Consider the following 24,437-nt stretch of genomic DNA (forward strand, 5'->3'; position numbering starts at 1 on the left):
TTTGGTTCCAAAGGGTGCACACAAACAAAAGCCTTCCACCTTTGCTCCACTTACCTCATTTCCCATCAGAACACGTTTATACTGCACTCCCCCTGGGTTCATCATTTAAATTGCTTTTTCTTGTTTCTTTTGCCAGTTACAGCCATTACCTAATTGACAAGTGGCAACCACTGCTCCTTTCCAAGTATGATGCCATAATCATCACTGCCCAGTGGAAAGACTGCTGCTATGAATACAGATGTCTTGTCACCTCATCTCGGCTAACCATGAAATTGTGGATGAAATGGTCCAGGAAACCAAAGGACTCTTCAGGCACGTTGTAGCCGCAACACGGCAACTTTCTGGTTAGTTGCTGTTTCATCGGTTTATGAATTTATCGACAGCCCTTGTCACTCTTAAAGGCGTTCAAAAACAATTGACCAAGATCTATGGGATACAGAGAAACCACAAATCTTCAGGGTGTGAGAAGAACAAGATAAAGGGAGATAAAAACAGAGACAGTAAACAAATGGATGGAGTCAGGATAAAGCTAGTTTCCAAAATACATGTGATTAATTTTAGTACCCTTGTTAAAAATTGGGTATTTTATCTATCTTTTAGCTTTCTAACAGCCAACTCAAGGGGAAAACACTATCCGTTAAGGTACACAGTATCCACAGGAGGAGAAAAAACAAAAACAAAACCTGCCAATTTCTAGGGGAAAACAAAATTAGTACTGATAATGCCAACACAATGAAAGCCTTCTCAAGCTTCCTTCTGAGGATGGCATGCAGTAACAGACCAGTGTCCCAATGGCTGGGTCTATGAGACAGGGGCTGAGAATAACTCTGCATTGCATCAACAGGCATCGAATAAAAACCATTTGCTAAAGGACAGTCTTGAGATGGGAAAGGTAGAAGGTTTAGTTCTGTAATCAAGGCATAGACTGCAGAGCATCTGGAAATGATATATCCACCAGGGATGTCTAAAGATTGTTTCTCCCTGCTGACTTCTGGTGGCACGAGGCTACAGAGCGTTATCAGATAGCCTGCTCCTTGGCGAGTATCCGGAGTAGAGTGGCTTTGTTGACATGTCACTGTCATTTCATAGCCAGCGGAGCTTTTGTCAGCCCAGTATCCACTGTGGAAACTAAAGATCCTAACAAAGACGTTCGAGTAGGTAATGCAAAAGGGAATGCAACGGCTGCAGAGACATGCATCAAAAGTAAAGATCTTCCTTACAAAAACATTATTTTCTCTTTCAACCCAGAAGAAAATAGAAGGTAGACCTCAGTAGTGTATCTCATGCCGTACGGCCACAATAATTTAATTTTAGGCTGAAAAGGAATTTAAAACAAATGTTCATTTGCAGAAATTAGCCTACATTTCTTCAGACACGATAGACAGCAAGAGTGTGCGTCCTTGATCACTCCGCTGGTAAAAACAGTTGAAATTAACACCTAGATTTCGGGCGCCCGGCTGGCTCTGTTGGTAGAACACGCGACTCTTGATCTCGGGGTCGTGAGTTCGAGCCCCACGCTGGGTGTAGAGATCACTAAAACATAAACAGTCTTAAAAAAATAAAACCTAGATTTATTTTCTTGTAATGACTGTTCTCTTAAAAACCTAAAGATACCATCAAGGCAGACGATGCAACAGCACAAATCAGATTTCTAAGAGAAAATCGTGTGTACGTACAGGTACAGCAACTAGACTTGAGTCTCATGTCAAGGTTTACCTACCCAAATGCTCACGGGCTAAATCCCAGCGGGAGTTTTGACAAGGACCACTTCTTGGGGGAAGTACTCCAACAAAGGACAGTCACGTGTGTGAGGCCCACAGATTTGCCCACCCAGCCACTGAAAGCCAACGCCGGCTCCTTTCTAAAACCTATCAGTCCCCCAGGCTAGTGCTTTCTGCCAGCTACCAGATCAAACCCCAACATCGTCAAGCGATCGGCGCTCATCCACGCTCCGAGCGCCTTCTGACGAATACATTACAGCTCCAATACATCTGTCAGACCGTAATCACCATGTAATGCATCCTGACTGAGAAGTTTTTCGTATGTTCAAAGAGATTCCCTTTCTAAATCCAGCTTTCAGGAACCCTTCTTCAGTTGGGAACCAAATCAGAGATTTTGTTGGCATCTTCTTTCATCAAATGGGAGGAGAAATTTATGGCAAACAGGCAAGGGTGTGAATAAAGACTTACACGGAGGTAGCTTTTTCCCTCCCACAGGTCTTTGCTTTGAAGTTTATAGCAGGTGGAAGCATCCTTCACACCCGTAAAAAATTGACATGGAAAATCGGAAACACATTGGGCTATTAACATGTCACATGTTGGATTTAAATCTAAATAAGACTCTGTTCTTTCCCTTACATGTTGATTGCGCTCTGAGTCTAGCAGGAGGCTTTGCCTGTTCTTTCAGGCTAGTTTCTAGGTTAAAAAAGCCTGGAATGTTCCAGCGACTGCAGGCTAATGATCACCCAAAAGCACACTAATATGTTTGATAAAAGTTCCCAGCATGAGGGCAGAAAACACTTACCATAAGAATGACATGTGAGGAGAAGCAAATCGGAGACACCAGCTCAGGCCCCTTCAATGCTGGAGGCGGCAATTACAACTGGGAGCACATTCCGGGAGGCTGGGGCCGACGGAAGGGGGCACAAATCTCTTAATTGTTTCAACCATTAACTCCTCGACCCACCTGCATTATCGCTACAAGGGACGCGGCTGGAAGCCTTCAGCCTTTCTCACACAGCTCGGTTTTGCTTCCTCACCAGTTAAGAAAGGAAGTTTTGACTCTGGATACTTCCTGACCCCGTTTATCAGTTATTTTTGGTTTTGTCTGCTTCATATTCTCCCCATTCTCTCTCTCTCTCTTTTTTTTCCATCTCTGCCTTTACATCAGAGATGATATCCCTTTGCATGTTTCTGCAGAGTAACACTGGACAGAGTCCTTGAGAAGGATGTTGCACAAGTATTGACCAACTGCTTGCCATCTGCATTTAGACTATGAAGTTCAAGGACTCAGGTCTGCCTTAAATGAGGCTTCGTCTCTTGGTAAGCTCATCTTTGGGTACCTAAAATCATGCCATTTTGTGGCCATGCCATGATTTCTTCTCATATGCATTCCATGCAAATTTTAATTCCACCACTGGTTTAAGAAATGGTAGCATAGTCCTTTCTTCTCAGATGATGATATCCTATTTATTTTCTCCTGAGAAATAATGTCATGATTTTTACTTATGGAAACAGCACTGGTACCACAATAAAGGGAATTGATCATATCACTTGGGAAGTTTTCCAGAAGAAGCTGTCCCTTCCAGGGGTACAAACCTACACTTGTTTGACAATCACTGTCCGTTGTGGCTTTGCGTAGGAAATAGTGGGTAATTCACAAGAGACAGCAGTATGTTAGGTAAGAGATACTCAATATAAATCAACTTTGTCTTTCAGGTTGATTGTATAAGGTCAGGGAAAACCACAGAATATCAGTAACTATTACTATAGGCTTTAAACGTTTTAAACTATAGAAAACATCGGAAATTTTTCATCCACTGTTTGTTAGAGTTGCAAAGAAGAAAATGATGTTCTTGGATATCTGGACACAGTGTATTTCCATGTGGGCCCGGGTTTTTCATTTTCCTCCTTAAGATACGTTCTCCTCGGGCTCTATGAATTCACCACACACATGATAGAAAGCATCTAACACAAAACAAAAAAACAGCCACATTCTGCTGTGTTTCAGAGGTTTGACCCTTATCCAATAAATTTCACAGATGCCAAATGAAGCCGTCCAGATGTTCTGAGGTTCGTACAAGCAAAACCAATATTCCTCACCTCTAAATTTGGCTCTGAATAAACCTGGAACATGACTAAGAATTTGGAGTTGTAGCCCTTATAAGAACTGAACTCCCACTGAGATCAAAGCAGCATGCCAAGGCACCGAGACTGGGCCCTAAATTACTGCTTTTCAACACATATCCTCAGAACCAAATGGGAAACATGTCAGAGGAGAGAGTTCTAACGCCCACAGGGAGAAGAAGGACGAGCACCATGCTTCCCACAGATAGGTGGCTTATCACCAAGAGTGAGGCGCCTAGGTACGAGGTAACAGAGCAGATTGTGAAAGGATAAATCTTTTATAAAGTGATTGACTCTCGTGCCAACATAAAATTCCCATGTGTCCGTGATTAGATTTCACCCATGAAATATTGCAAGGAATAGGTTACATTTGGTTCAAAGGAGAAATCCAGGAAATATAAATATATTCACATACAGCAACACATGCCGGACCGGATTTACAGATCGTTGCAAAACAGTCCATTCACGGGGCTAGCGTCAGTTGCATTCCGATGGCCACGATTCATTTGCATTTCCATGGACAAGAACCATCTGCATTATTATCAGCTTTCTACCGTTTGCAGACTAAGAAAATAGCTCAAAGACAATGAACAATGGAGATAACCTGGAAGGGTCTGACAGAGGACATCCATTCTACAGTCGGTTTTGTTTTGCTCATTTTCAAGTCCTTCACAATTTTTGCTGGCTCTAATAATCCCATTTTAACACTGAATTTCCAAAAACTGATTTCTCTGATGTTTTCTTACTATTGTTTATCATGCATTCATTCAAAATTACACACCAAACAATTTTCCATAAATGATGCCAGAAACCGTCCGTTTTTGTTTGAGTTTGAATACATCAAGATATGTCTTTGTATTGAGAGAATAAAGCATTGTATTGTTTTGTTTAAGTTTGGTTTTGCATCCATGAATGCGATGGCATAGAACAGATTGGCAAACTATCACAAAGGGCCAAATCCAGCCTGGCACCTGTTTTTGGACAGCTGGTGAGCTAAGAATTGTTTTTACATGTTTAAATGGTTAGGAAAAAATAAAATTGCATGACATACGAAAATGACATGAAATTCAAATTTCAGTGTCCATAAATAAAGTTTTATCGGAACACTGCCACACTCATTTGTTTACGTATTGTCGGTCACTGATTCCACGCTACAATGGCAAAGTTGATGGTTGCCACAGAAACCTTATGAGCTACAAAAGATGAAAATATTTACTATCTGGCCTTTATTGCTGACCCCTGGCATAAAGTACGAGTCACCAGTTACAATGTTGCGTGTGGAGAATGAGCTTCTCTACACCAACAAGCCGTTCTGCTCCATTCCGACACCATCTACCTGGAGATGGCCTCGGATCCCACAGTGAAGGGCTCAGTCCTAGAAGGCTGTGTTCCTCCTGCCAGCTCAGCTTATCATCTATGCTTCTGACCACTGGCAGTAACTCAGACATTCCCACAACCCCCTCCTTGAGTTAGTTCAAGGAATTTCCTAGAGTGCCTCACAGAACTCAGCGAAACATGTTGCTTACTAAGTCACCAGTTTATATAAGGGGTGTAAGTCAGGAACAGCCAGATGGAGGAGATGCACGGGGCCAGGAACGGGGAAAGAGCGTGAGGCTTCCACGTCCTCTCTAGGGGCACCACTCTCCCAGCACCCCAACACGTTCATCAACCTGAAAGCCCTCCTAAACTCTCCTTCTGCATTTTTACAAAGGCTTCATTACCTAGACACAATCGAACTCACCGGCCATCAAAGACTGAACTCCCGCCCTTCTCCCCTCCCTGGAGGTCTGGGGATGGAACCAGCAGTTCCAATACTGGAAGCCCATGGTTGGCTCCACTGGGAACCAGCCTCCATTCTCTGGTGCTTTCCAAATGTCACCTCATTGATATAACAAGACACCTTTATTGTTCTCTCCATTTAGGGGATTTCAAGGGTTTTAGGAGCTCTGTGCCAGAAATGGGGACAAAGACCAAATACGTATATTACAAATCACAATATCATAGTACTGTGTTTAATAGAATGTCACATTGAGGGGCACCTGGGTGGCTCAGTTGGTTAAGCAAGCGTCTGCCTTCAGTTCAGTTCATGATCCCAGGGTCCTAGGATGGAGCCCCACATCGGGCTCCTTGCTCAGCAGAGATCCTGCTTCTCCCTCTCCTTCTCCCTCTGCCATTCCCCCTGCTTGTGCTTTTTGGCTCGTATTCTTGGGGCGCCTGAGTGGCCCAGTCGATTAAGCGTCTGCCTTTGGCTCAGGTCATGATCTCAGGGTCCTTGGGATCGATGCCCCCCCCCAGTCTGAGCCCTGCGTCTGAGCCCCACGTCCTGCTCCCTGCTCAGCGGGGAGTCTGCTTCTCCCTTTCCCTCTGCACCACCCCCACTCATGCTCATGTTCTCACTCTCTCAAATAAATAAAGAAAATCTCTAAAATAAAATGAAATAAAAAAAGAAAAAAGATATTCTTGACATGATAGAATGGTTCATAAAAACAGTCTTGACTTCTGTACCGAGACAAAATACCAGAGTATTTTGCCCACCAATTCAGATCTCCTGGCACATGCTCCAAAATCATCCCTCAACTGGTCTCCAGGGAAATTACACCCAATGGAAAATAGGTTCTGAGAATAAGGCTTTCCCCTGAGGTGGAGATTGCCTTGGAGGATATGTCTCTGCGTTCGAAATGGATTCCCACCTGCACTAACTCGTACCACAGCCCAAACACCCAGCCATCAGGGGCTCGCTCTGTAGTCCTGTCCTTTGTAGACAAATCTTTCCATCCAGGTGAGTCCTGAGTTATGGGCCACGTGAAGGTGAAAAGCTCCGAGGAGAGAGCAGAATCTAAAACTAACCAATGAATGCATGAGTTCAGAGGAAACTCCGAGTGGTAGAAAGCGGGGAGAGCTGGAATAGGGAAAGAATTACAGGCTCAGCAGAGAGCAAAGGAAGGATGGATCCCAAAAAGGGACAAAGACGCTTGCTGGTAAGATGAGGGGGAGGTGGCGATGGGCCTGTCAACACAATCCTGGGGACTCGTAAGGGCTCCTGTGCCACTTGTTAAAAGGAATGAAGTTTTTTAAAAAGGGGATTTGCTCAGCAAGCCAAACAGGTAAAAAGTAGTAGCAAAGACCAAACATGCTGTTAAATTACTTGATCAAGAGGGCCTGGGACACAGGACATGGTCAATGAGAATTTGTTGAAAAGGAAATAAACTCTATTAGAACAAGTAAATGAAATGTATTTCAAGAAAATGTTAAAAACATAAAGGAAAGGCCTGACCGGCAATCCCACTGCAATATATGGGAAAAAATTAGGAAATTTACATTATATTTGATATAGGAAAATGGGTTAAGAGACAGATTAATTAGGGGCGCCTGGGTGGCACAGTGGTTAAGCGTCTGCCTTCGGCTCAGGGCGTGATCCCAGTGTTATGGGATCGAGCCCCACATCAGGCTACTCTGCTGAGCCTGCTTCTTCCTCTCCCACTCCCCCTGCTTGTGTTCCCTCTCTCGCTAGCTGTCTCTATTTCTGTCGAATAAATAAATAAAATCTTAAAAAAAAAAAAAAGCTGGATACCTAAATTTATTAAAAAAAAAAGAGACAGATTAATTAAAAGAAGTTCTTAAAATAATGTACATTGTCAAAATTGAACTTTTTATTTGGATATTTTATTAGGTTTTTGTAGCACCACAGTAATCGTCCATCCCAGAAAGTATTTAGGATTGCTTAGATAAAAGTATTTAGGATTGCTTAGGATGAAAACATTAAGATAAAAACTGATTACAAAGACTATTTAGATGAGAAAGGCATTTTTCTGTTCTTTTTATGCCAAAGACATATGCTTACAGTCTTAATTAGAAACAGATAATCTTATTATTTTTTTTAGATTTTATTTACACTCAAGTTAGTTAACATATAGTGTATTATTAGTTTCGGGGGTAGAATTTAGTGATTCATCAGTCTTAAACAACACCCAGTGCTCATTGCATCACGTGCCCTCCCTCCTTAATGCCCATCACCCAGTTACCCCATCCCCCCACCTCCCCTCCAGCAGCTCTCACTTTATTTCCTAGAGTGAAGAGTCTCTTGTGGTTTGTCTCCATCTGTGATTTTGTCGGATGTTATTTCCCCCACACACTTCCTTAATTTTTTAATTTAAATTCAAGTTAGTTAACATATAGTGTATTATTAGTTTCGGGGGTAGAATTTTGTGATTCATCAGTCTTAAACAACACCCAGTGCTCATTGCATCACGTGCCCTCCCTCCTCAATGCCCATCACCCAGTTACCCCATCCCCCCACCTCCTCTCCAGCAACCTCAGTTTGTTTCCTAGAGTGAAGAGTCTCTCATGGTTTGCCTCCCAGATGACCTATTATTTAGTTACTACTAAAAGTGAAGTGCTAAAAGCCAGTTAGCCCAACAGGTATCATGTGTTGGTAGATTTGGTATATTTAGAAAGTTTGCCCGGAATCGTCCTAGACGGACAACTGAGCTCAGATGCGAGTTTTGCAAACCATTTATTTTGGAGTACCCAATAGCAAACCATGCTCCCCTGAGTTATGTGTTCCTCTCAAAGTGAGCAATCACCCTAGCGGAGGAATTTCTAAGGCATCCATTTCTCCAGGCATTTGCTGTGACCCCTGAATGACGCTGAAGCAGGAGGGGGGTCATCTTTAGCCAGCATCTTGTTACCTTCACACGGGACAAAGGAAATGTGAAAGCAAGGACAAGACACGATTCTGTCCCTAAAGTTGGGACTCCATTTCACAGTATGGGTTAAGAGCGCTTCTGGCAAAACCCAGACCACCAGGAGAATCAACTGCTACACTGAGCAGAAAATCTTTCGTCATATTTTTATGGTTCTACAATACTTCAGATGTGTAGGGTATATAATGTGAAAACCACCGGCTGCTGATTGCATCAGAACTCAGTTCAAATTCCATCTCTGGTACTTGCGAGTAGTAAGTAGCCAAGTGACGCTGCGCGAAGCATCGAGCCTTCCTAAGCATCTGTGAAACGGAGATGATCAGCCAATTACAAAGTCAAGATTAGGTTCCCTGACACACAAGTCCATCTTCGTAGAACAACAACTTCAACAAAAGTAAAAAAACAAACAAAAACAGCGACTTTAAGTAACATAGAAGTTATCTGTCTTTTACATGCAAATAATTTGATATGGTATCAAAGACCCGGATGTCTTCTATCTTTCTTACTGGTTATTCTCAGACTTGCCTCCGTCGTCAAGGCTAACTCAGGGACCAACACAGCTGCTGGAGCTGCTGCTGCCACTGGTCTGCATCCTAAATGGCAGAGGACAGAAAAGGAGAAGAGCCAACGAGTACCTTTTCTAGCTAAATCACAGTTCCCTTAGAGAGGCATTCAAAAGTCCTTCACAATTATTCCAATTGCATTTAATGGCCTAGAAATAAGTTAGACGGCCATATTCAGCAGCAAAGAAGCTTTGGGAAAGAAATGCTTAATTCTATATGGTAATGTGTTCAGCTGAGGAACTAGGTTTTGGTTAGAAGAGAAGCTGGATTAAAAGGCAAAGAAAAATCCACCCAGCTACATTAGAGAGTATATGGGGAGAATTAGAATTCCTATAGGTACCAAGCCCCTGACAGCACTCCACACATACCACATGCCCAGTAAATCACACATTTATTTTCTGTCATATTAGAAAATAAAACTGCTGAGAATAGAACTGTGTTGTTAATTTCTTTTATAACTACTGAAATGCATGGACCAGGGTTCTCAACCTCGGCACTACGGACACTTAGACCAGATAACCCTCACCATGCAAGATTGTCCTGGGCATTGCAGGTCATTTACCAGCATCCCTGCCCTCCACCCACCTGATGTCTGTGGTCTTCCACCCCTACCTGTGACAACCAAAAATGTCTCCAGCCATTGCTAAATGTCTCCTTGGGAGCAAAGTCACCCCAAGTTGAGAACCACTGTCTAAACCTACACTGGACACGAAGTCACTACTCTGTCATTTACGACTTGAATGGTGCTAAAGACCCTTGAGTATGCAGTGCTGATGTCATCGTGGAGAACTGAGTATGGGACAAAGGTGTAGATTTTCCAAATGAATAATAAATAATCTTGCTAAATTACATAGATACAAAATGATTATATATTACTTTTTTCATAAAGGTAATGCAGTAAAGATGTACTTTGGGGGAGGAAAAATGTAATAAACAGGCTTTATTCACTCATTCCTTCATCACAAATATTTGTTGAGCAACTAGTATGTGCCAAGCAGCATTCTAAGCTACGACAGTAGAGGACACCACAGTCAACAAAGAAGACAGAGTCGTGCCCACAAAGGGCTTACTTCCTGGTGAAGGAGACAGAGTCTGAGAGATAAAGCAGTTAACTCTATATGTCACGTCAGGGTGTAAATGAAGCGTGTAACGGCAGGGAGGTGGTGATTTGGGAAAGCAAGGCTGAGAAGGTGCACGTGTGCTGAGGTGTGAATGAGGGGAGGGGATGAACTGGGGGTCTCTCTGAGGAAGGGGAGTTCTGGGTGGAGAGAAGAGCAGCCTCAAAGGTAAAAGTAGAAGGAGATCAAGTAGGAGAGAGAGAGAGGTGGAGACATAGGGCCAGTGTTTGGGTCCGAGCAAGACGGAAACATAGCAAAAGGTGGAAGGTGGACAGCAGCATGATTCAGCTTACGAGTTTAGAGGGTCTTTCCAGGAGCCCTGTGGAGACGACATTGTTTGGGGCAAAAGCAGCAGCTGGGAGACACAACAGGATGCCCATGGATGGTCCAGGCAAGAGATGATGGCATACTGGACAAGGGGCGGGGGTGGGGGCAGTTAGATGGGAGGAACAGATCATGCTTGTAGACGGTAGCCAGAAACAATAAGCATGTGGTTTCTACAAAACATTATGTAATCCTTATCTTTTAAAATATATTCAGAAAGTTATATCATCATTACTTCAGGTTTTGTTACTCGTCCGTCCCAATATTTGTTCAAAACAGGTTTTCAAGTTGTTCATCTCTGGGCAGAATGATGGAGAAGGCAGTGTTCCAAACTTTGGCACCACTCCACCCCTCGCTGAGTGATTCCAGGACTGTTATCAAATATGTACGCGCCTGAATGTCCCCATCTGTAACATGGGAGTTACTGTCACTCACGCTTCACCTCATTCACTTAAAGATGAAGAGCAAAGGACTAGAAAGGTTCCACAAATCTCAAAAGAAATGCAAACTGTAATTAGCTGCAAACGTATCCAGTGGTGATAATATTCAAAGGAGATAAACTCTGATTAGCATGTAAGATTCATTCCCAACGACTCAGACTAAAGACAACCCTTAAACTTATGTCAGCTTTATACTGACGTATTGAATTCCCAAGTTCCTGTTGGGGTTAGCTGTGACTTATTAATGCATTCTTTGCTCTTAGGCAAAAGGAGTTGACTTCTTTTCTTGTGAAATGCAGTCTCTCATGTCAGCCTTGATCATTCACTGAGAAGATATGATTTACCAATCCCTGTGGGGGGTGGGGGTGGGGTCTTTAATTACGATACTTAAAAACACAGTTCGAATGAAACTTTTCCATTCAAATTTCTTTTGAATGGATAAAAAAGAATTTCTTAATGGAATAAGGAGAAAAGGGGTTGCTTAAATGAGAGGTAATACTGGTAATTCATGTAATACTCAACTAATATAAAACTGGACAGAAACACTACTTAGGAAATTTCGTCAACCTCATGGCATTCTCTCTCCCGCTCCCATATGTATATATACACATACACTTTCCTGAAATGCTGAGATGAATAAGTTACCCAACATTCCAGCTCAAGAACAATTAATATAATAGATAGTAGAAAATGTCTTATCAGGACAAATGTTTATTTATTACATAAGAAGGGTAAAAGTACCTTAAATCAGACATTTCATTTCTGCCCAAGATTTTGCAAGTCAGAGCTAGCAAAGTCTACTTTCATCACATTACTTCACGTTCACCTAAGAATTCTGTTCTCTTTTTAATAATACTCATGTGTATTAAATGACATACTGTGTGCATGGATGCTAGGACGGATTGTTATAATAAAGTGTTTGGTTTAGGAATATTATTCTACAATTACTGACTGTGAGATAATGTGTTTGAAAGACCCCTCAAAATAACAATGTTCTTCATAAATAGGAGACTTCAGTATGATGTGTTGCTCAGATAAAATTTTAGTTATAAAATAAAGGACTGTTTCAGTTGTAAAGTCTAGTAGTAATGCTGATTAAATCAATCTCATCAAACACTATTAGGTTCCCAAAGTCGCCAATATTTTCAGCCAGTAGTAAACTTTATTTATTTATATACCACATATTATGAGTATTTTTTTTTTTCTCAAAATTGTAATGTTTTGGGATAGAGGTAAAATGTACGCTATTCAACGTACAAACGAATACGATGACTTCAGGGTGTGTGTGCACAGCGAGGAATACTCAAAAATAGAAAAGAGACTTTTTAAAGAGTGCAATCATTTCACAGCAATTCTGAAAGTTCTCCCACCAGTTCCAACTCGCGCGTGGCTGGTGGACGCAGTTTCCACAAACATTCCCCAGTTCTCCCACATCAGCTGAGTTAACTCAGTTCTGACACTGTGCGCCTGGTGACCGTGTCAGATCCCACAGGTTAAGGGCTCGGTCCCACAAGGCTGCCCCCCACCCCTCTGCCATGGCCCTGCTCCCCCTTCAAGGCCACTGACAAGGCCCAGATGTCACCTGTGCTTCTGCCTGACCTGCTGACCCCCTACCTGGCTTCCATTCACTTGCTAGGGCGGCTGAGCAGAACATGTGAGCAACTTACTTACCACATCACTTTAGACGGATTTGTAATTAAAGGACATGAGCTTAGGCAGACGGAAGAGATGCACAGGGCCGGGCAGGGGGAAATGGCGGGGAGCTTCCAGGGACGCCACCTGTCCCCAGGTCTGCATCTGCACGTGCTTCCCACGTGGGAGCTCTCTGAACCCCCTCCTTTTTGTTTCGCTTTAAATAGAGGCTTCATTATCTAGGCATGATGGATTAAATCATCGGCCACTGGGGACTGAATCAACCTCCAGGCCTCTCCCTTCCCTGGAAATCAGGGAGTGGGCCTGAAACTTCCAACCCTCTTTTCAGCGTTGGTTCACCTAGCAACCAGCCCCCATCCTTAGCTGTGCTCCAAAAGTCACCTCATTCACATAAACCCCATTGTGGTGGAAAGGGGCCTGTTAGGAATAACAAGACACTCGTTCACCTCTGAGGCTCCGAAGGGATTTTAGAAACTGAGGACAAGAGACCAAATGTAACAAAAGACGTTCCCATTGCTCTCATTGCTCAGGAAGTCCCAAGACTTCGGGGAGCCGTGAGCCAGGAACCACGGAAGAAGATCAAATACAGCAAGAGTATATTCGGGTCATCTGAATGACCAACTGTACATGCCCCATAAATCACAATATCGCAAATTCCGACAAACAAAACTACACACCAAACCGCTTAAGTGTAAGTAAAATGCAGTAAATCTTCTGGTCTAACCAGAAGATGTTTTCTCCTTAAAATGTCTGTGGATTTAAAAAATTACATACGTCAATTTATGATGTATGTATCTCGATTGCAGTGGTGGCTACAGGAATTGACTCTGTGATAAAATGGCATGTACATTGTACCGACGTCAGTTTTCTGCTTTTGACATTGTCCTACAAATATGTGAAGTGTAATTACTGGTAGAAACTGGATGAAGAATATGTGTAATTTCTCTGCAGTCTCTGCAACTCCCTGTGACTCTAGAATTATTCCAAAAATAAAGGTTTTTAAAAATCTTGATGCAGTGGTAGGGAACATACCTTAGAACATTGCTTGTGATTCTGACACCAAACCAGGGAACCATTGTTCTGCAAAAAAGAAAAAGAAATATTGGCTCATTAAATAATTTTCTAACTGATAACTACATACTGTGAATATCATTTTTCAATATCATCCTTGACAAAAGACCAATTTCACCATCCTGATCTTCTCTCTTCCCGAAATAGAAAATGTGTTTCTGATGTAAGTCCAATTTCGTCCTTGACTTCATGATAGAAACAAAGACATATAAAATGATAAAGATTTCAAGCTGCCTAAAAGGAAAAGTGTCAGAGCCACCTCTCCTGGTATGCTGAGCTATGAAAGGCAGACCAGCGGGGAAACTGAACGTGAGATATTTCTCCAGGAGTAAGCAGTTTTGGTAAATTTACAAGTCTGAGGCTTTTCATCTCAACCAATTCACAGTAGTCAGGTCTCATTGAAAAGCCTTCTCTTTCCCTGTCACCAGATGTGTGACTGTGGACAAGGGACTTGCTATCCCTGTACCTCAGTTTATCCATCTGTAAAACGTAACGATATTTCATGCATGAGATTGCTGGCATACGGAAATAATACACATACACTACTTAGCATGGCTTGATAATTCACTCAGTACGGAAGAAATATCGGAACTATGGCTTATCGTGTCTAACATCCACATTTCTGCTGGGAAGCCTCTCATTCCCCACATCTAATGTCTTGGTCTTGATTTCTCCTTCGGCTGGGACACGTTATGTCAGAGTATGTGAGGCTGGGGTGGTTGGTGGAGACCGTAAAAGCCATCAACCCATAATTTAGATGGTGTGGGCTCCAGTTCCTTGAAGTTCACGGTTGGATATGACATGAGAGTAGTCTGCTTTCCCTGTCTGAATCTCTAAACTTTGAATTTTGAGAACATCACCTTCTATCCAGAGAAGAGTAGTGTTACATTTGTCCTCCGTTCAGAGAAAAGAAAATTAAACCAATATATCTTTTTAAAAATGTTTTTATAACAAGTTCACGGAGATATAACTCATACACGTGAGGTGCCCTTCATTTAAAGTACACACCCAATGGTTTGTACTAAGGAGCATATTCACAAGGCTGTGCAACCACCACCACTCTCTAATCGTTGAACATTGTCACCAACCCCAGAAACTTGGATCCATTAGCAGTCACTCTCCCAACTCCATCCCTCGAGCCCCTGGCAACCACTGATCTACTTTCCTTCTCTGTAGAGTGGACCGATTCTGGAAATTTCCTGTAAATGGAATTATAGAACTCGTGCCCTTTTGTGTCTAGATTCTTCCACGTGGCATCATGGTTCACAGCTGGCTAAATGGTATAGTGTTTTGCTCTGCCTTTACTGCCGTGAAAATCAATACTTACGTCCTTTTTGTCTGATTTCATTGTATGGATGTATCACATTTTTCTCTTCTGCTCCCAAGAATCTATCTCAGTATATCTCACTTCTAATAATATATCTTCATAATATACCTGAATCAATCTCAACTGCATAGGATCAGAAAGTTTCCTCTGCTGTACTCAGACCACTGGGCCAAAAGGCCCCAGCCCCTTGTTAAAGCTTTAGCTATGGAATCTACCATATGGCCCTAACCCTCCTTTGCAACCTTACATCCCCAAAATTGCAACACAGACCTACAATTTCAGCTAATCTGGTATCAACCTACCCGACCCCCTACTGACCTCTACAAATCCTCAGTGCGCCCTCATCTCTTGCTACATTTCAAGGTTCATTGGCCAGACCAGCAGGACCAAAGCTGGGGAAGTATATAAACAGCCTGGGAGGAGGTGAAGTATGATTTTTGGCAGGGCTTACATCAGAGAAATAATTAGACTGGGTAGAGGCCAAAGCTGGACAGATAGTGGCCATGGTTTAATTCCTGGGAATGAAGGGTTAGTAGACACGGTGCAAGAAAGCAAGCATTATGTGCAGATCGAGACTCTGATCAAAGGAGCCCCTGGCTTGGTGACAAACTAAAAGTTCACAGGGAGATCAGGCAGGCTCAGGTGTGGTCACCCAGACACAGGGTGATGATGGCAAAAAGCAGAGGTCAGACATTGAGAGGCGCATTATGGAAAAGCTGAGAGCAGTGTCCAAGGCAGCTTTGGAGAGCTTCCTACATGAGGCCCACCTCACCATCTCACCAGGGAGGGGCCCTTCCTCCTGGCCCTGTGCAGGGCGGGCTCCTGCTGGGACTTCCCAAGACCATACCCATCAGAGCACATCCAGGCCCCAACCCCAGTGCTCTGTGGTCATTGTCCAGTGATGGAGAGCAGTGAGATACCTTCCAAAGGGACTCAGGGATGAAAATGAATGAACTTCGATCTTAGAGACTGGGTCAAGGCCAGTTTCTGAATGAACACAACCTCTTTACAAGGGTCATGGTCTGAGGACCATCACCCTCCTTGCACTAGGTCAGAAGCTCGCACTCCTTATGCAGGGAAACTTGACATGGCCCAGCTTCCACGTCATTCCCTCCCGTCTTTCTTGTCCCGGACAGACAAGCCAGGGCCTCTGGAGGACCTAAGGGAGCCCTAACGGCCTCTGCATTTGCCACACTGCTCTTGAGACATGTACCCTACTCTCTCGTGCCTTGGGATAGATTTCTTTAAAGTCGGCTCCTCGACGGGAGCTCCTTTTTCCTCTTTGCTGGAAAGCTTCACGCAAGCCAGTGGACCAGCTCCTGGTTCTCATAGATATGGTTTCCACCGTAGGCCACGTGAGGCAGACAGGGATGCAGAGTAGAGATGGCATTTGCTGCCAGCCCCGAGTGAGTGGCCGACAAAGCATTACTAATGGGGGGGGGTACGCCCTTGCCAGGATTATTATTAAGCGATATTATTATTATGCTATTGACCACATCTTCAGAGCAGGCCCTTGCTTTGGTGTTCGCCATATTCAGCCCACATGCGCATCCCACTTGATGACATCAACTTCATCCACCCATTTTGCAGTTGAGAAACGGGGACTCGCAGAAGCCACGTAAAACATCCACAGTCATGAAGCTAATGGTTAAGCATAGTGGGGTGAGCTTTACGATGGGTTTTGCAGGAACCTCCAGAGTCAGAATCTTGGAAGGAGGGTGAGGATTGCCTAGGATGGTCCTGACTATCACAGGTTCAGGGAGCAGCAGATCACACGGATGGGCTGGAGCAGAGAATAGGAGAGGAGGATGGGTCCAAAGATAGGAAGTAGATTACAGTGGACTTATTGCTAGAAATAAAATCTGTTATATAGTAAATGTCAGAGGATGAAGAAAAAGAGAGGACAGGAGACGTTGCGTATCTGGCACATTTATTAGCTCCTTTTTGTTTCCCTGGACTGTAGGTAAAATGGCCAAACCTGAACAACAAACACCAAGAGTGGAGCAGAAAGCACCTTCAGCTGCCCAGCAGAGGCACCTTCTAGTGCCCCCTCCCCCCCACCGAAACCAAATGCTCACCAATAGCTGAAGAGCCTCTCTGCTAAGCTGTTTACATTTGGGGGGGAATTAACGTCCATGCATTTCCTCAACCAAAGCATTTTCGTTTTAAGCATAATTTCCCACTAATCATAAAATGAGAAGCTGTCATTATACAGAAATATTGGGGGCAATAGCAAGCAAGCATGAAAGATTACTATGGTGGTAATGGTTTTTTGTTGTTCTCACTGAAGACAGCACATCCTAGAATGCTTGGAAGGATTAAAAACATAATCCACCTTAAAGTATTTAGCAAAAGGTTTGCAACAGATTTAGATGTCCGGAGAAAAAAAGTCCATTAGGATTGACGTTACTTTGTTTGCCATTATGACTGTTTTCAGGAGTGGGGGAGTAAATCCTGTACTTAGAATCTCCCAATTCCTATGCATAACCCAGTCCAATCTTATTAGTGAGGCTCAGAAGAGGGAGCCCATCACGTTTTTCTCCTTGGATGGTAACAATCTTGCCACGTTGGCCAATGAGTGGGCAAAGGTATTATTTTAGGTTTAATTTCCTTCAGCCGTGTGTGTTTCCTTTAGCGTGAACTGTCTGTGCATTTTACCATTTGTATTCTGGATTGTTTAACCTTATCAATTGCAGCAGCTATGAGTGCCAATTATATTTAATAATCATTTGTCTATAATAGGTGTTGTAAACATTTTCCAGTCATATTTGCCTTTTGAATTTTTTCATGTTTTCTCCACGCAGAAATTTTCTATGCATGCGCACACACACATACACACACACATACACACACACACACACACACACACACAGAGATATGTCTGTCTGCATTTTGGTTTTGGGTTTTAGGTTTCCTGTTTTTCTTAAAACAATCCCCCCACATCAAGGTTTTGCAGCTGTTCTTTGCTTTTGCCTTTATCAATCAGCATTTGTCATATTATTTATCTCTACAAAGAACTTCTAAGAACCCTGCCTAATGGCACCAAGGATGTTGGTGAACCCCCGATTAACTCCAGCTACTGTGTTTCAGCCAGGTGCACAGACACTGAACCGTGGAACTACAATGCTCACCTGTAATGCTCTCTGAGCAGAAGAGCAATGGAAAAATACAAGAATCCAGTATATTTCAACACCCCACCCCGGGGGGAAGTTCTTAGTCAGATTACACTAGCCTTCACCAGTTAAGCCACTTGACAACAAAAATAAAATACAGTATTTGCAATCAAGTCTTGTTTTGGCTTAAAGCCAGCAAAGATAAAGAGTCAAAGTACATCAGACAAGAAAGGCGCTTGCCTGTTGAATCATTATCATAACCTCCAGGTAGGATCAGACAGTGGGACTTTTGTAATTATATAAAGATTACATCCTGTATTTTATTGGTTTAACTAGATCAAACATGAATGCTAGTCAATCCAACTTTCAAAGAGTTTATATAAGTTCAATCAACTGCACCCAGACTTTATTTCAATGACATTTTCAAAGTCTCTCCATTTCTAGCTTTTTGATTTTTTTTCCTTAAAGAAAAATAATTCTTCAAAAGCTTCAAGTAAACACTTCATTCACTCAAAGACAACCCACAAGGAAAGGATAAAGATAAAAAAACTAGCTATCTAGATACAACCATTTGAAAAAGGAAGGGAGAATTAGAACAGATCCCACATTTTCTTTAACATAACCAGGTGTAGGTGTGGAACAAGGACTAATATGCAATTTTGCAAACACGACACTAAACTATCGTCCAACTGTAGGATGGAACCTTTGAAACTGAAACTATCCCAGAAAACCCACGATAGACCAAATGTGTACCATTCAACCCTATGAAACTACAAGTAATCAGCTGTGACTTTCAGTTGACACTTTCATTCCCATATTAAATGTAAGTTTTGGGGGGGACACGTGGGTGGCTCAGTTGGCTAAGCATCTGCCTTCGGTGGCTCGGGTCATGATCTCAGGGTTCTGGGATCGAGCCATTCACTGGGCTCCCTGCTCAGCAGGGAGTCGGCTTCTCCCTCTCCCTCTCTCCCCGGCTTGTACTCTCTCTCTCTCAAATAAATAAATGTCTTTTAAAAAAATAAAAATAAATGTAAGGTTTTTTTTAAATGAAGGCATGGAGGGGTACCTGGCTGGCTCGGTCGGAGAGCATGCAATTCTTGATCTCAGGGGGGTGAGTTCAAGCCCCATGTTGGGTGTAGAGATTACTTAAATACACAGAACTTAAATAAAAAATTTAAAAAGTAAAATGAAGGTACGGGTTAAAATTTAGGAATTCATTTTCATCCAGAATATTTTTCTATTTATTTGGAACCATGAAATAATATACTTGATTTCATTTATTATTAGAAGGATGTGCTTTTCTACTGCCAATATACTTGGAACTTTCCCACGTATTCCACAGCCACTAAAAGATAATGGAAGAGAAGGACATTGAGAGGAGGCATTTCTGTGGCTTGAAAGGTTTTTTTTTTTTTTAATATTTTATTTATTTATTCGACAGAGATAGAGACAGCCAGCGAGAGAGGGAACACAAGCAGGGGGAGTGGGAGAGGAAGAAGCAGGCTCACAGCAGAGGAGCCTGATGTGGGGCTCGATCCCATAACGCCGGGATCACGCCCTGAGCCGAAGGCAGACGCTTAACCGCTGTGCCACCCAGGCGCCCCTGAAAGGTTTTTGTAAATGAATCTTTGCTAGTGATCTTCTCGACTATAGATTTCATTCAAAATATTTCTCAGGATGCTTCTATGCATATCACTAAGTGAGAGAAGCTAATCTGAAAAGGCCCTATGCTGTAGGATTCCAAATATATAACCTTCCCAAAAAGGCAAAACTTAAGGAAATGGTAAAAAGATCATTGGCTGGTGGGGCAGAGGGAGGTGAGGATAAAAGATGGAACAGAGGATTTTTAAGGCAGTGAAAACACTCTAATAATGGTAGATCCATGTCTTTATCCATCTGTCACAACCCACAGAATGTCTGCCACCAGGAGGGAACCCTAACGTCAACTATGGACGCAGGGGGATAACCGCATGTCACTACAGATTCATGGACGTAGCAAACTGACCACGAGTGAGGGAGTTCATTACAGGGGAGGCTACGCAGGCACGGGGACAGGCACTCTCTACAACAGTGTACCTTCTACTCAGTTTTGCTGGGAGCCTGAAACAACTCTAAAAAATAAAATCTCCTTCAACAGATGACTGGATTAAAAAGTTGTGGTCCATACATACAATGGAATATTACTCAGCCATCAAAAAGAACGATTTCTCAACATTTGCAGCAACGTGGACGGGACTGGAGGAGATAATGCTAAGCGAAATAAGTCAAGCACAGAAAGACAATTATCATATGATTTCACTCATTTATGGAACATAGCAAGTAGGAAGATCAGTAGGAGAAGAAAGGGAAGAAGAAAGGCGGGGGTAAACAGAAGGAGGAATGAACCATGAAAGACTATGGACTCTGGGAAACAAACTGAGGGCCTCAGAGGGGAGAGGGTGGGGGAATGGGATAGGCTGGTGATGAGTAGTAAGGAGGGCACGTATTGCATGGTGCACTGGGTGTTGTACGCAAGTAATGAATCATCGAACTTTACATCGGAAACCGGGGATGCACTGCATGGTGACTAACATAATATAATAAAAAATTATTATAAAAAAATAAAGGATAAATGTTTAAAAAATAAAAATAAATTTAAAAAAATAAAATCTCCTTCAAAGGAGAGGGGGGAAAAGCAAGCTTCGTGTTTAGGTTTATTGTCCGTAAGTAGGAGTTCTTTCAAATGTTATAGATCACCCTCCGTAAAGAAATGGCCTTTCATCCCCAACTGTCTGTCAGAAAACTCTCTCTGGATTCTGCCAATGTCACATCAAACTGAATTCTCTAGAACCGTCGGCCATCCACGTGTACCTCTCGGCAGATGCCCAGCCCTTCCCTGTGCCCAGAGCTGGAATGCACAGCTGGCCACACTGTCTTGTCTCACCTCTTCATTAGGTCATAAGGACCCAAAATGAACAGAATAAGTAGACTGAGCTCTGCAAATTGTTCCCCTTCTCTGACAGGAGCTTTTAGGAAGTAGGTTCATTATTTTGTTTCCTGTAGAGTTCAAGAGATTCAGCATTGCAGTAACAAAAATGGAACAAAAAACTTGCATTCAGAATCAAAAATGAATTATTTTAGAAATAATCATGCTAATTATCTTCTTACAGATGCACATAATTAAAGTTATCTAAAGAAAATTTATAGCACAGCAAGTGCCAGACTATGCCATATGGGAAAAATTACATTTTATTAACATGTTACTATGAATTTTGACAAGGAATATTCTAATGAGTTCTATATGCGGGAGAGCATTAGATCAAGACAGAATTTTTACTCCTTAGTGTCCCTATGAGAAGGCTGGGACCCACCACAGGATCAGGCTTCTCTTAGGACATCTCAAGCAATGGTCTACCCACTTGAATCCCCTCCATGAGGGCATGCTAATTACGGATTCATTCTTGCCAGGGTTAGGATTTCAGCTATGTATTCCCTAAGCCATATTTGGTATTACAATGTGTATTTTCAGGAGACAACTCTAGAAAGGTGGGTCGTCTCCACAGAATCACATAAAACCCTGGAAGATTTCAAGACGGAATAAATTATTTGGGCTGAAATAAATCCAGCCTTAAGTAGGTTTAGAGGGAGCATTAAAGGTAGTAACTAGACTTAAGTAAATGACTCATTCTACAAAGTAAGGGAAGCGTGAGAAGAAGAGTACGTACTATAAATCGAACAGCCGAAGTGTTGACAGGAAACCAGAACAATAAAGAAATGTCTCTATAAATGTCACTGTCCTTCACTGCTTCCCATTCATTACTCTGAATGTTTACTTCACCTGTCAACCGTGTGAGTTCTTCCAATCCAGAAACCTCTCCCCAGTCGCCGTATCGACTTGTCTAGAAAGTAAACACACGCCTGTGGAATAAAGTGCCAAGTCCAGCAGGGCAGAGATGTTGGGTTCATTGGGTAGGAATGACCACCTGCTTCCCCAGTGTGTGTATCGTAGTCGGCCACAGCTACGTCCGTTTCCAAGCCTTTCTTTGAAGCTTTCCTGACTTTAATGATTTGTTTCTGAGTGATGTTGAGAAAGACAAGACTGGGAAGAGGAGAAAAGATGGAGCAGTAGGGGAAGAAGTGGACAGAATAGGGAAGAAAGAGAGAAAGAGTTCAAAAAGTCCGGGGCAAATGGCATATTGGGTCTTTGGGCATAAACATGAGATTCAAAGACTCCTTTAAGTATAAGAGCAGATTTTAATGTAAAAGCAGATTTTTGTTTTTGACATCAAGAGGCACAGGCAAATCCGCACTGTTGCAGACCACTGCAGCCCAAGCTTACAAAAAGCCACCAGCATGAGGACCGCCGTGAGCTCCGTCAGCTGCGTTCAGGTGTCTGAACACAGAGGTGGCAGTGCCTGAACCTCGGATGCTATGGTGGGTTATGTAGCTTCGGCTCGGTCTCCATGGCAACCACCAGCACTGCCCAATCTGGGACAGGGGGTCCCCACTAACACGGGAGTATCCCAGCTACACCTGCTGTAATCCACAGTAATTAGAGGCAAAGCACAGAAAGAAAAGATCGGCGGAAACGAGAGGAGCGAGGAGTTCTAGAAACAAGATGAATGCCCAGGATCCACGTTTTGGGACATGTCCTTTCCACGACCTTAGGCAAAACCGTGAGACACTGTGTTTCACCGAGGCACACAATGTGACCAGCACGTTTCCCGAACTGTGGTGAGCGTGACAGCATGGGTCGACCAGTCCTAGCGTTCTACATTTCACGTGCGTGAACTTGGTCACAGCTGTGCATGCTGCCACCAATTAAACTAAGTTGCGTACATTATTGCTTCTACACATGTTGGGTTTAACCGCCATTTACGATGTGACTAATATAGGAGCAACTGGGTGGCTTAGTCCGTTAAGCATCTGCCTTCAGCTCCGGTCATGATCCCAGAGTCCTGGGATCGAGTCCTGCATCGGTCTCCTTGCTCAGTGGGGAGTCTGCTTCTCCCTCTCCTTCTGCCCCTGCTCCTTCTCTCTCTCGTTTCCAAATGATTAACATCTTTAAAAAAATATTTTAAAACATAAAATGTGATTAATATAACTAGACAATGATTTGGCATTGAAAGGAAAAATTGTGGTGTATGCAGAAATGCAAATGAAAAAATAAAGAAGTGTGGCAAATACTGCCACACTTTCATATTTTCTTGCAACTAATAACCAATACCTTACAGGATTAAGCAAGCAGTATGACACAGATGCAGCTGTGTCACATGAGGACTGATATATGAAAAGAAGTCACAAAATGCAAGTGAACACAAAAGAAATCACCAAACCTCCTGGACCACATAAAAGGTATTACAGAACAACAAGATATTAATGGGACCAAATGATGTTTCTTTTACGAAAGACCATCACTGAGCCTGTGCCATAATTTTATTATAATTTTATTCATTTCTTAGGGTTGCATAAAAATGGATGTTTCATCCATGGTTTCTCTGGTTCGTTAAAATCTCTTCCATAAATTCACATTGGCTCTCTACAAACCCCCTTTCTTCTCCATATTGACACATCTTGATAGTTACTCTTTGGGGGGTTGCCTCTCCCTTCCCTAGCCTGCATTCAGGAAATGATTAGTGACTTCTTAAACTGATCCGTATGTTATAGAAAGTGAGTCTGTGATTATAAGGAGTGATTATTGTCAGTGGCTAAATGGAGGTCTGCCCAGACCACAAAAAGATAAACTCGATGTGAGTGTCGATGACCTCTAACATCGCATGTGCATACAGAACGTCAACGGACGTGAACTGGGATGGAAGGACCTTCCCGTGCTATTTGTCTTTCTCAGTGAAATCGGAACTGCGGTAATTTTCCAAAAGAAGTGAGTTGACGGAAGAGACGCTGGACGAGAGCAATGGACATTTAGATTAGTCGGTGAAGGAATGTGGGCGCTGAAGTAAGTGGAACTACACTGGCAGGACTGGTAGATGGTACAGACGTTTACCTGAGGTTGACAGCTATGGCAATTCATAGGAACACCATTCCACGTGATTGTGTGATTTTTTAAAAAAATACTTCATGTATTTATTTGAGAGAGAGAGTACGAGCAGGGGGAGGGCAACGGGGACAAGCAGACTCCCCATCTAGTGCAGAGCCCAATCCCAGGACCCAGGGATCGTGACCTGAGCCGACGTCAGACACCTAACTGACTGAGCCACCCAGGAGCCCCAGGTTGCGTGACCTTCTCTAGCAGTCCGCACCACTGAAATGACACATCCAAGTGGGCAGCTTTAGGGTTTGA

General features: G+C 42.9%; 1 protein-coding gene across 5 annotated transcripts in view; it reads right to left on the minus strand.

Annotated features, from left to right (window-relative positions):
- ANOS1 (anosmin 1) overlaps nt 1–24,437 on the minus strand; it is a 241,328-nt gene that overhangs the window by 152,625 nt on the left and 64,266 nt on the right. For 4 of the 5 annotated variants that reach the window (XM_034649827.1, XM_034649826.1, XM_034649823.1 and 1 more), the window contains one exon: nt 13,679–13,726. The exons of the other annotated variant lie outside the window; for it this stretch is intronic. In XM_034649827.1, coding sequence (XP_034505718.1) covers nt 13,679–13,726 — 48 coding nt within the window. The remainder of the gene's footprint in view (nt 1–13,678; nt 13,727–24,437) is intronic. 5 annotated transcript variants of the gene reach the window in all.

Source organism: Ailuropoda melanoleuca, chromosome X (assembly GCF_002007445.2).
Source record: "Ailuropoda melanoleuca isolate Jingjing chromosome X, ASM200744v2, whole genome shotgun sequence".
Taxonomy (NCBI): domain Eukaryota; kingdom Metazoa; phylum Chordata; class Mammalia; order Carnivora; family Ursidae; genus Ailuropoda; species Ailuropoda melanoleuca.